At 45.2% G+C, this 12936-nt stretch overlaps 1 protein-coding gene across 1 annotated transcript in view; it reads left to right on the top strand.

Moving 5' to 3' along the window:
- Window positions 1–12936, top strand: part of DOCK3 (dedicator of cytokinesis 3) — a 791467-nt gene that overhangs the window by 637549 nt on the left and 140982 nt on the right. The window contains exons 18-21 of the mRNA XM_019504626.1: window positions 6154–6325; window positions 10077–10174; window positions 12172–12255; window positions 12626–12726. Of these exons, the coding sequence (XP_019360171.1) occupies window positions 6154–6325; window positions 10077–10174; window positions 12172–12255; window positions 12626–12726 (455 nt within the window). The remainder of the gene's footprint in view (window positions 1–6153; window positions 6326–10076; window positions 10175–12171; window positions 12256–12625; window positions 12727–12936) is intronic.

Raw genomic sequence — 12936 nt, 5'->3', positions numbered from 1 at the left:
ACACTCAGCACCAGCTTCTTCCCTGCTGGCGAGCAGGGGATCGGGGCTGTGTGCTGCCCCCTGCCTGTACTGTGAGGCTGGGCGGCAGTGGGAGTGAGTGGACGGGGAGCCAGTGGGAGCACAGGGCCTGCACCGGTGTCCCAGGGCCAGTGCCAATAGGGCCCAGAACAGGGTGGCTGGAGCGCGGGGTCCCAGCTGGCAGGGGCTCTATGGAGCTGGGCCAGCTCCCCTCTCCCTGCTGGTGCAGCCCAGCCCAGCTCCACGGACCCTGCCAGCCTGTGCCCCGCTTTGGGCCCCACCGGTGCTGGCCCTGGGACATTGGTCCCGAGACATTGGGACGTTGGTCCCAAGATGGTGACCAGGGGCAGGGCACCTGTCAAGGGGTGGGACACCTGTCAAGGGGTGGGGCTACCCATGCAGCCCTCGACAGCCTGCCCCTGCTTTAGAAGAACATAAGGGAAGTGATAGCATGCTTAGTTCCTTTCTACTAGACCCTCAATTATAGGATTTAATGTAGACAATCACATTTTTCCCCTCCAATAATGATTAATTATTTTTGTTATGCTCCTCTACTTTAAATTCATAACCAGGCTGTCTGTATTGACAGACTGTAGACCCTGGCAGATGTTAATTTAACCATGTAATGGGAACTGAGAAGTTTTATGCTGGATTGCAAAAATCGTGTGTTCTGTTGTGCCAGACATTCAAGATCTGAAATGGCAGGATGCACAATTTTGAGCACCTGGGATAAAATTCCTCAGCTCCTCTTGCATGCCTGGACCTTTAAAACCATGCTGTGCAGCCCAGTATTGAGCCTTGTCCTCACTGCTGGGCTGACTGGTATAAATAGAAATGTATCCATACATGGGGGAGCCAATAGGTTCCTCTGTGCTGGCAAACTTATAAATGTACCATATTGCCCAACATAATGCTGAACAGTGTGACTTCAAATGTTCTCCACATCAAGAAAGCTGATGGGCTCCTACATGCATTGGGATGCACAGTGTGGCTTGAATCATCCCTGGGAATGGGGAGCCAGTGAGCTCCTCCCACATGGAGACGTTTAAAGCTGGGTTGTGCAGTCTAGCATTGGCTGCACAGTGTGCCTTTAAACACCTCCATAAACAGGGACCTGGTGGGCTTCCCTGTAACAACAAGTTGAAAGCTGTTCTCCTCAGCCAAATATTGGATTGCAAGGTGCAACTTTACCAAGCCACACATTCAAATGTGAACCTTGTGGCTGGTTTCCATTTTTTTTGCTTGATAAATTGGCTGAGGATGTGGCATGTTACAATTTATCATTCAATTAACATATTAAGCTTTGATAAATGTAATGTCTGGCAGAGACTTATGATACTATTGTGGGTATTTATGCTATGAAATCCTGCTGGCATGGACTATACTTTAACAATGTAGAGCAGCCCATTATAACTCAGCAGTGCTCTTTAGTCTTACTTGGTTTCTAGGTCTTTCCTTCACTGTTGGCATGTCTACGCAGATTGTACATTGCCATAGCAACATGCTATGGTGACATAGCATCAGTGGGCAAAACTTATGATGCTGCAGCTATGTCGCTATAGCGACACACTCCCTTGCTATAGCGCGTTGCTGCAGGCACAACAGCTAAAAATAGTCATGCACCGGCAGCATGGCGCAGCAACAACTGTTACTGTGCCATCATTTAGTACTTCGTAAGGGTAGTACTAAATGATGGCGCAGTAACAACAGTCCTGTAGGGGCACGTGTAGACATGCTCAGTATGAAAGAGACTTTTAAAACACACTACATATGCCTTTAAATCCTGTAAGTTTTGTAGGTAGGTAGGAGACCATGTTTTCTAAAACAGGCAATTTAAATGTGCAGATGGCAAGTACAGCTTTCTGTTAATGGATTTTCTGTGTAGTCAGATCAGTGCAATCATAGAATCAAAGAAAATGAGGGTTGGAAGGGACCTCAGGAAGTCATGGAGTCCAACCCCCTGCTTAAAGCAGGATCATCCCTAATTAGATCATCCCAGCCAAGGCTTTGTCCAGCTGGGTCTAAAAACCTCCAAGGATGGAGACTCCATAACCTCTCTAGGTAACCAGTTCCAGTGTTTTACTACCCTCCTAGTAAGAGAGTTCTTCCTAATATCTAACCTAAACTTCCCTTGCTGCAACTTGAGAACAACTGCTCCTTGTTCTGTCTTCTGCCACCACTGAGAACAGTCTAGATCCATTCTCTTTATAACTACCCTTTAGATAGTTGAAGGCTGCTATGTCATGTGCCCCAGTCATGTGCCTCAGCCCCCTAACCAGGTTGGTCAGGCATGGCTTGCCCTTGGTGAATCCATGCTGACTGTTCCTAATCACCTTCTCCTCCAAATGCTTAGAAATGGATTACTTGTGGACCGGCTCCATGATTTTTCCAGGGACTGAGGTGAGACTGACTGTTCTGTAGTTCCCCAGATCCTCTGTCTTCCTTTTCTTAAAGATGGGCACTATATATGCCCTTTTCCAATAATCTGGGACCTCTCCCAATCACCAGGAATTTTCAAAGATGCTGGCCAGAAGCTCTACAATCATATCAGCCAACTCCCTCAGCACCTTCGAATGCATCACATCCATCCTAAATAGTCCATTCTAAATAGTCCCTAATCTGTTCTTTTGCCACTGTTGGCTGCTCACTTTCTCCCCAAACTGTGCTGCCAGGTGCGGTAGTCTGGGAGCTGACCTTGCCTGTAAAGACTGAGGTAAAAAAGGCATTGAGTACTTCAGTCTTTTCCACACCATCTGTCACTAGGTTGCCTCTCCCATCCAGTAAGGGACCCATACTTACCCTGCTTGTTACCCTTCAAGTCCCTTGCTAGCTGTTACTCCAGTTGCTTTTTGTCCTTCCAGATTTCATCCCTGCATGCCTGAGCAATACTCTTATACTTCTTCCTAATTGTTTGTCCAATGGACCACTTCTTGTAAGCTTCCTTTTTGTATTTTAGCCAACTCTGAAGAGTTCCCTGCTAAGCCAAGCTGGTCTTCTGCCATACTTGCTAGTGTTCCTACACAGTGGGATGGTTTGCTCCTGCACCCTCAGCAAGGCTTCTTTGAAGTACAGCCAGCTCTTCTGGACTTCTTTCCCCCTCAGACTGACCTCCTAAGGGATCCTCCCATCAGTTCCCTAATTGAGTCAGAGTCTGTGGGAGTGTCAACATGTCACCGTATAGTGACATTGCTACAGCACAGTGCTTTAGTACTTCCTTTGGGAGTATTTAAGCATGGCACAGTATGGGCAGTTACTGTGCCATGCACACAGTGCCTGCTTAGAGTTCATGGCTACGTTGCTGTAGCAGTGCACTATACCAGGGGAGGGTGCCACAACAGCGACATAGCTGCTGCCTATCACGTGTGGATGCACATGATTACTATGTCACTATAGCATGCTGTACAGTGATGTAGCACATTGCACCCTGCTTTTCTGAAGTCAAGTTTGGTAGAGGAGAGCTGGGTAGAGATTGAGTCCAGAGTCCTGAGAGCTGGGTATAGACTGAGCCCAGAGTTCTTGCTTCCTTTCCTCAGGATCCTGAACTCAGTTATCCCATGGTTGTTTCTGCCCAAGTTGTGATCCACTTGTACATTTCCCACCAATCTTCCCTGTTTGTGAGTAGCAGGTCAAGAAGAGTATGGCCTCTAGTTGGCCTCTCCAACACTTGCACCAGGAAGTGGTCCCCAACACTCTCCAAAAACTTCCTGAATTGCCTGTGAACTGCTGTCTTGTTCTCCAAGCAGGTGTCAGGGTGATTGAAGCTCCGCATGAGACCCAGGGCCTGTGATCTGCAAACTTGTACTAGCTGTTTGAAGAAAGCCTCATCCACTTCATCCTCCTGGTCTGGTGGTCTGAAGTGGACCCCCATAACCCTTGCTACTGTCCCCTCTGACTGTAAACTAGAAATTTTCAACAGGCCTATTTCCAGTTTTATACTGGAGCTCTGAGGAATCATACAGCTTTTTTAATTTAAAGAACATCTCTTCCTCCTTTGCCTGTCCTTCCTGAACAGCCTATACTCATCCATGACAGTACTGCAGTGATGCTAGCTTTCCTACCAAGTCTCTGTTATTCCAATCACATCATAGTCTGTGTCTGTGTGAGGACTTCCAGTTTTTCTTGCTTGTTTCCCAGGCTCCATGCATTTGTGTACAGGCACCTGAGGTAACTAGTTGATTGCTCTGTTTCCTCAGGAAAAATGAGAAGGCCTCCCCTGTTGCCCCCTGCTGCTTGTGCTTCCTCCTGGTCACCTGCTTGCCCACTTATCCCATGACTTTCGTCTCCATCCCTCAGCAAACTGAGTTTAGAGCCCTCCTCACTAGGTTAGAGAGCCTGTCTGCAAAGATGCTCTTTCCTCTCTTTGTCAGGTGAATCCCTTCTCTTCCTAGCAGTCCTTCTTTTTCAAACAACATCCCCTGGTGAAAGAAGCCAAAGCCCTGCTGGTGACACCAACTGTGCAGCCATGCATTGATCTGCAGGATACATCTGCTCCTGCCTGGTGCCTTCTCCTTGACTGGAACAATCAAGGAGAACACCATCTGAGCCCCTATCACCTTCACCCTTGCACCCAGAGCCTTATAATCACTTTTGATCTGGTCAATATCCCCCCAGGCAGTATCATTGCTGCCCCCATGGATGAGCAGCATGGGGTAGCAGTCAGAAGACTGAATGAATCTTGGCATCCCTTTCATGACATCTTGGATTTGGGCTCCAGGCAAGCAGACAACCTCCCAAAACAACCGATCAGAAGAACAGATGGATACCTCCATCCCCCATAGAAGGGAGTCTCCAACTACCACCACCCATCACTTCCTCTTGGTGTCAGTGGTCTCGATCCTCCCAACCTTTGGGGTGCCTTGCTTGGCCTCTTCCACCAAAGGAATGTGCTGCCTCTCCTCTGTTGCTAGGGCTCCATATCTATTTTCCAGGCAAACTGCTGCAAGTGGGGATGAAGTTTTCTGCCTACTGCCAGAGGTCACAAGCTTCCACCTTCCTGGGAGTTCATGTCCTCTTCCTTCTCTAGCAGTGCCTCTGGCAGCCCTTCCTCCACAGTCTTAGAGGTCTCCTCCAGGACTGAACTGATTAAGTCCTCATGGCAGAGGATCCTTTGGAGCCTCGTCACCTCCTTTTGTAGCTCTCTTGCCTGCCACCAGGAAGCATTGCTCACACTGCAGCCACTCCCCCAGCTGGCTGTCACTGGAAGGAATCTGCAAGCCTCAATCATCGAAGTGCCAAACCAGAAGCTGGGTGGGTGCCTCAATGGTGAGTGGTCCTGTCTAGACAGACACTTCACAGGTGCAAGCCAAGGAAAAACTGACACTGGCAGTGGCTCTAGCATTGTAGTGTCCTCCAGCCATCTCTCTGGATCTAAGTCTGCCTCCTCTTTCTTCCTGCTACTCTCTCCCTGCAGACCTGCCCAAGCAAACTCCCCTGTAAGCTGGTCTGTTGGCTGTCTTTGGTCCTAAAGGGTTATGTTTTCCCTGCTAACCTGCTTCCTCTCACCAACTTACAGTGAAGGATGGGGCAGCCTCCTTGGAATTCAAACTCTCTAGTGAGCTCCCCCTTGCTCTGGACTCTAGTTAAACAAGTGGCTTACATATTGGTCTAACTTCTGAGTTTTAGCCACTACACTAAATATATGTAGGTTAGTTACTCTTAATTAAAAAAAGAGCTTACCTTAAAGGCTCCCCTTCAAAGATACAGTGATGTGTCAATCCAGGGCTGTCCAACCTGGACACAGCCAGGGTCTGCACAAAGTGCTGGCAAGCAGCCCCTGGGCCACACAACACATGGCCACATACTGCAGGGGCAGCCTCCTTGGAATTCATCCCCACCAACAGCACTCAACCTCTCCAACCCCACAACAGCACCAGCAGTGTGTGGACTTCCATCCCCTCCCATATTAGCTGTACTGACAGCATGTGGCCCTCCATGGGCCCCTTCATCATCACACAGCAATGGGAGAGGTTGCTGCAGGGGCCTGCAGGTTATATGCTAACTGTGCCTTGTGAGCCATATGCAGCCCACAGACCACCAGCTGGACTGCCCTGTTTTAGTCAGTTCCTGTTAAGATATGGATGTGAGAAATTAAGTGAATGAACTAGTAAAATTCAGTTTCCTTTTTTATTTCTGCAGTGTGATGAGAACAGTACATTTAACAACCATGCACTATATCTGGGATTGCCCTGCTGCAAAGAGGACTACAATGGTTGCCCTAACATCCCTTCCAGCCTCATTTTCCAACGCAGCACCAAAGAGACTTTTTCAATCTCTACCCAGCTCTCCTCCACCAAACTTACCCAGAATGGTAAGTAACTGTCCCTTCAGAACAGCACACAAAAGCATCTTCTAATGTGGTCTTTTTCTATGATTTAATACTAGCTGTAGTTTGCTTAACTAAGTTCCATGCATAGAACGAACAATGACAGGTTTTTTTGAAGAAATTAGTTTATCAATTTGCAAAGCACACAAAGATATAAAATATATATTCTTATAAATGCAAGCACAAAGGCTAATATGAAACAATGTTATTCTGATTAAGCTTGAGAGATAAAGAAATACAAAGCTAGCACTTTTGTTCAGTTCTGAATTAAGCTTTGCTGTGCTTTGTACTGAGCACTCTCTGATCAAAGCTTGTTGTTACTTGCAAGCCCTCTGAGGCACAAGAAGACAAAAGTGTATGGCTCATAATGCAGTATCAAGGGACTACAGGGCTAAATACCACCTTTACTTTTTCCTTCTTTTTAGTTCTTTGCTATAAGTGTGGGATATGTTTTAGGGATTTACATCTTAGATTTTCACTTTGTCGTGAGAAATGATACATAGAACACAAGTAGTCATCTCTTGAGTCTCTAACACATCATGGGAGTAGTAGTCGACCTACTTTACTTTTCTATAAATTCTAGCTGACTCTGACTATATTTAACAACCCACACACATGACTAGTCATTGGAAGGATTCTTAAACTTTAGTATTTTAGAGGTTTTCAGCTAAATCCTATTTCACTTTACATGAAGTTACACATAACCATTATACCGCACTAAGGAGACTTAAAATGTGAGCATCTGCACATTAAACAAGCTTGTTAACTTGTGCTAAGAGACCTCTGAGTGACTCTAAGTTACAAAACTTCAGGCAAGGGTTAATTCTGGGCTGTGCTACCTAGCTCATGTCTTCACTTCACTCTGAGCCACAGAGATAAAAAGTGCAATTTGAAGTCCTCCAGGATCCCAAGATGCACTGCTCCCTGCCCCACCCAGGGCAGGGATAGAGCCCAAGTGTCCTGTCTCCTCGCCACACACCTACTTAGCAGCCCTCTAGTAGCAAGTGACAGCTGTACAGGCAAGAAATGCTATTAACTCTTAATGTGTGAATGCTTACAGCATGTTGTAACTTAATTACTGCTTACCACTCCACAGATTTAATATGGTCTAAGTGTAACATGTAGCTTCAAAATAAATGGCATGTATGTAGCTGTGTAACTTTTGGTGTTTATGCACACTTTGGGATTCTGTTTTTCCATGTGAAAAAATAGCATCTCTATGTGAGCATACCTTTCAGAAGTAAAACAGAGCAGGTGGATCCTCCAGACCTTCAGACTAATGGTTAGGGATCTTTCCCTTCACCTAAATGGGACTTGAAACTGCATTTTCTCTAACCACCATCCCATGCCCAGAGCCTTCTCCAGCCTCTCTCGAAGCTGGCTTTGCATTTAATATTCATTGGATGAAATGACTAAATACCACCATTAACTTACAGACCGACTGGGCTACACCCCAGGAGTTTTCCCCTTATAGGTCAACATCCAACCACCAAGCAAGAGAACTCCAGGGCTAGAACCTAGATGCCTTTCCCTACTAGGGAAGCAGCTATCCTACTGAGCCACACACCCTCTGACTTCTTCTCTTCCTCCTGGCCCCAACTTACCTCCCTCTATCTACTACCCAGTAGGCCAGCTTAAGAAAAGGTGTTGGGATTACTCTGAGTAGTACCTAGCTAATAAACTTATTATTAGAGTAAATTTTGGGGGAAGCAAAAGATGCCAGTTCAAACCATCTTTGGGTCAAGGATCATAGAACCCATGTCCTCTGCTCCATAAACCACTACAGTGTTGGGCTGAAAGACAGGAGAACTGTCCTAATCTTGCTCCTTCCACATCTAAAACCTGCTAGTTTTGATCTTTGTCCTACTAACATTTTGACAGTTGTCCAACCTTAACACATGTATCTGGGTGATTCTGTTGCCTTAAACTTCAGCCTGGCTAGAGTGCTACCCTGCCGAGTATGCTTAGTATGCTAGTACAAGAAATGCTAGATTACAAATTCTGAACAAGCACCCAAAACTGCAGTTATGTAGCTATATGCATGTAAAGTGAAATAGGAGTTACTTCTTTGTGTAAGTGTTCAACTAAGTTCAGTCTTTATTATAGTGGCTGAAAAGCAGGAGTGAGGTCTCAAACAAAATGTGCATTGGAAACAGTAATCTTTGGTATTTTATGTAATGACTGATCTGTTGCCCTCTACCAGTAGTGTATCTGATAGGGCTGTGCAAAGCTTTGGGTGGTAATTCGATTTGGAGGAGATTCGGCCCTATTCAGTGGCCAAATCTCCGAAGCTGAATCAAATCAGGGGACCACTTTAAAGGTCTGAATCAATTCAAAGGTCTCCTAATCTTCGGCAAAGATTCAGAGAGCTTTGATGATTTGAATAGTCTCTGGTGGGAGCTGCAGCCAGTCCGAGCTGGTAAATACTAGGGGCAGGGGAGGGAGGAGGGGACCATGGGGGGGACCCCTGCCAACCCTCTCGCCCCCCACTCCCCCAGCCCCCCCATGGCTGCTGCTGCTTGCCCCAGCTCCCAGTACTTTAAAGAAAAGCCTCATGCTCACTGGGTGCTGCCAGTTGTGGGGCGATCCCCACACTGCATGGGGGGCTCTGCATGAGCCCCCTCGACCCTCGCTCGGCCCCCCCCACGGCTGCCTTGCCTACTGGGGCTCTGGCCCTTTAAGAAAAAAAAAAGCCGAGAAAAGCACCAGAACTCACCACTCCTGCAGCAATCTCAGGGCTTCAGGGGCTCCTGCAGAGCCCCCACGTGGTGCAGGGCAGCGGGGATAGTGTCCCGCCAGCAGGAGCGGCAAGTCCCAGGGTTTCTTCAGGTTTTTTTTCTTAAAGAGTCGGAGCTGGCCTGGACGGGGCACCTGTGAGGGAGCTGGGAGAGTGGGGGAGGGTTTCAGGGGCTTGTGCAGAGCTCCCCATGCAGTGGGGGCCAGCGGAGATCGCCCCCCACCTGGCAGCACCTGCTGAGCCAGGGCTTTTTTTCCCCCAAGTGCTGGGAGCTGGGGCCTGCAGGCAGCCATTGCTAGGCTGGGAAAGGGTCAGGGGATGGGCCTGGTCTGGCTGATTTGGAGATTCGGCTGCTGCCAAATCTCTGAATCAGATTCGGCCAAATCAAATCAGGACAGTGATTCGAATCACCAAATTGAATCACTGTCCCCCAAATCAGCCAAATCCTAAGCGAATACTTGCCACTTTGCACAGGCCTAGTATCTAAGACAGGGGTGGGCAAAATGTGGCCCGCGGGTCAGATGCGGCCTGCCAGGCCATTCTATCCAGCCCGCGGGGCCCCTAAAAAGTTTAGAAAATTAATATTTATCTGCCCTGGCTGCCTGTCATGCAGCCCTTGATTGCTTGCCAAAACTCAGTAAGTGGCTCTCTTCCCCGAAATAATTGCCCACCTCTGATCTAAGGTGGAGCAACTGGGACAGCTGTCCCAGGTGCTGACTTGGGGAGAGGGGGCACATAAAATGTCAATCAGCTACCACCACAGCTGCACAATCATGCCGGGGGCACTGTGGCAGCCAGAAATTGCTGCTGCTCCCATGCATTCTGCTGCCCCAGGTGCCCTGTTGCTTTGTTGCATCTCTGCCTTATAAAATTGTCATGTGGAATCTAAACTTTCACATCCCATGCATATTAATGTACTGTCCCTACCTGATGGTCTCCCTTGCTCTTGTCCTTAACAGTACATCAGAATGCATGTTTTTTTCTTGTGCCTTTTTGTAGTGGACTTGCTTGCTCTTCTGAAATGGAAAGCTTACCCAGACCGTGTAATGGATATCCTAGGAAGGCTGAGGCATGTCAGTGGTGAGGAAATTGTTAAGGTATGAAGTCTACAAGTGGTCACTATTATTGATGGAAAAATATTTTTCTGTAGCACAATTATCTTTGAAAAAGAAAACTGTGAAAATACCTTCCTATTCTGTCTCTTTTCTGTCAGTTTTCAAAGCAAAACTATTATATTCTCGGTATTTTTTTAACTGGTTCAGTTTTAGTATCTTTGTTCCCAATATGAAATGGCTCTCTCTTCCTTCCTTTGTACCTTCCATAACATCTCCTCAGGCTGTAAGATTAAAGATAGTCTGAACATTTTTTACTGAAATGTATTTTCATCAAAAACTGAAATGTTTCATTGACATGTATCTGTTTTGACAAAATTTTCACCAGGAAAGTTTCCGAAGTCCAGAATGATTTCTTTTGTCATTAACAGCAAAGCAAAGAGACCTGAATTGTAAAATCTGATCCATCTGATCTAATAGCAGAGTTGCAACACAGTTCTGCTTCACAAAAATGTTCACAAGCTGGAAAAAAGATAGGCATGGGAATGGGGTGATGTGCATAGCACTGATTTAGAAACCATGAAAGCTGTTGTAAAATAGAATTATCATCCTTTGGCCAGCCCTGCTCACTAGGTTCACACCTACCCTTCTTTCAACTCCATTTTTGTGATCTATAACAAATGAAACCGCATTTAATCCTTTAACAGGCTCACCAGCTGCTATTCCCACTTTTGCACTTTAGGTCCTAGTGTCTCATGAGATTTGACATTCTACTGTGCTAGTTTCCAATGACCCCATTATCTGTCATGTTCTAGGTCCAAAATACTTCAGAATACATTTACACTTGTGATCGTGGAGAAGGATTTATATATACCAGGAAAGGAGGCATTGGTTGGCTCCTCACATAATTTCAGGCACACTGAGAGCCGTCCCTTCCACTTGTTTTCTAGAAGTTAACATTAGAGTGATGTGGGAGTGGGATTTCTCTGGAATAGTAAATCTAGAAAATCCCCTATCCACTTTGCTTTTCCTCATTTGAGTAATGCTGTGCATTGAATATTGACTCATGTGGCTAACTTTGTATGAAAAAAAAACCGAACCACTCCTCCAGGTGCATATTTGAATTCTAAAAAAAAATGTATAATTTTGTAAATCATCTGCAGGACAGTACAACAAGTGTCTGATTTTATATAGGAAATCATAAAAATATACAAGCTAGCCTATTCCAGCTGAACTTGTATCTGACTTCCTCTTGGAATGTGCTTCTATTTGTCATTGGGATATGAAGAGCAGACTATAGATCAGCAATAACAGTTGCATCATTTCAGATGCTTCATCCTATTGTGTTCTCTTTTTTGTGTTCCACATTAGAGAATTCAGGTAGAATAGATTACAAAAAACTGACCTAGTATCAACTCTCAGCTTCATCTCTGGTACTGCCCATTCATAATCATCTTTCTTTTGGATCCTGTTTATTGGAACGGAAGGCACTGAGGGATCAAGACACAGCAGCCTGCAGTGTTCTGGACAAAAGAAGTTGCTGGCATAGTGTAGTTAGAATGCAGCACAGATACTTAGTACAAAAGACATGTGAATCTCTATTATCAAAACTATTTAGTAATAAACAGGACTTGGAACACATTTTTATTTTATTTTGTAACCAATGTATGTGCTTTCATGTCAGATGTGGAATGACATCTCTCATAATCATATGATTTGAGAGCCAGAAAAGGCAAGTGATTCTGCCACTGTTTGGCAGCACTGTTTATCTGCCCAGAGACAATGAAAAGGAAACAGTATTATTTCACAAGCTATTTGCATTACATTTAGTTTGCATACATGTCTATGTTTTTATAACTGGCCTTTGTTAAAGAAGGAAATCTTGGCAATAAATAATTTCTCTAAATGCAAATTTTAAGTGGTCTGCTACTGCACAATGGCTTAAAAACATATAAAGATATTTGACAACCTACAAAAACAGATGGTGCTTCTGAATGTTGTCAGGAATTTTAGATTTAAACTGTTTCTTCATGCCTTTTCAGTTCCTGCAAGACATTCTAGACACACTTTTCGTGGTTTTGGATGACAATACAGAAAAGTATGGACTATTGGTCTTCCAATCTTTGGTAAGTAACCGGTTGGACTTATGTTTTTCTTTTCTTTGTATTCCATGCCCTTGTTACCAAATTATTATCACTTCTATCTTATTTCCTTAAAATATATGCATATGCAGCTGGGCATTGCTGCTGTGTACTATTTTATATCATTATTAGGTGATAAAGTAGAATAACCATAGACAAAAAATGAGGACAAAAGTATTGCTTGTGGCAGTGGGTTGTAGGGGGGCAAATGATAAGTAAAGAGGAACTTGTCCATTCTCTGTTTGTATAAAAATCCATCATAAGTTTTGTTTCTCAACCACATAGCATGCTCACTGAATCTTTAGAGATATGTGCAGTTTGATCTACTCTGGGTTCTCTTCTCCACCTCACATAGGTGTTCATCATAAATCTGTTGCGTGACAGCAAATATTTCCATTTCCGACCTGTGATGGACACTTACATTCAGAAGCACTTTGCAGGTGCACTGGCTTACAAGTAGGTTTTGTTTTGTCATCACTTCATAGAGTAACATTCTCAGATTTCTCAGTACTGTGGGCACTGGGGTCATAAAATGTATGCAAGCAGATTACATGTGGTTTTCAAAAGCAAAATTTCTGCACAAAATTTGTGTAGCCTGGCTTCACAGAGAAAAGCTGCTGAATGTTATTTGTTGCCAGCACCAAGCAAGGTTTGGATTTTATGGAA

This window comes from Gavialis gangeticus, unplaced genomic scaffold (assembly GCF_001723915.1).
Source record: "Gavialis gangeticus isolate Ggan-Ray unplaced genomic scaffold, GavGan_comp1, whole genome shotgun sequence".
Taxonomy (NCBI): domain Eukaryota; kingdom Metazoa; phylum Chordata; order Crocodylia; family Gavialidae; genus Gavialis; species Gavialis gangeticus.
This window is presented reverse-complemented; position numbering and strand designations above follow the sequence as displayed.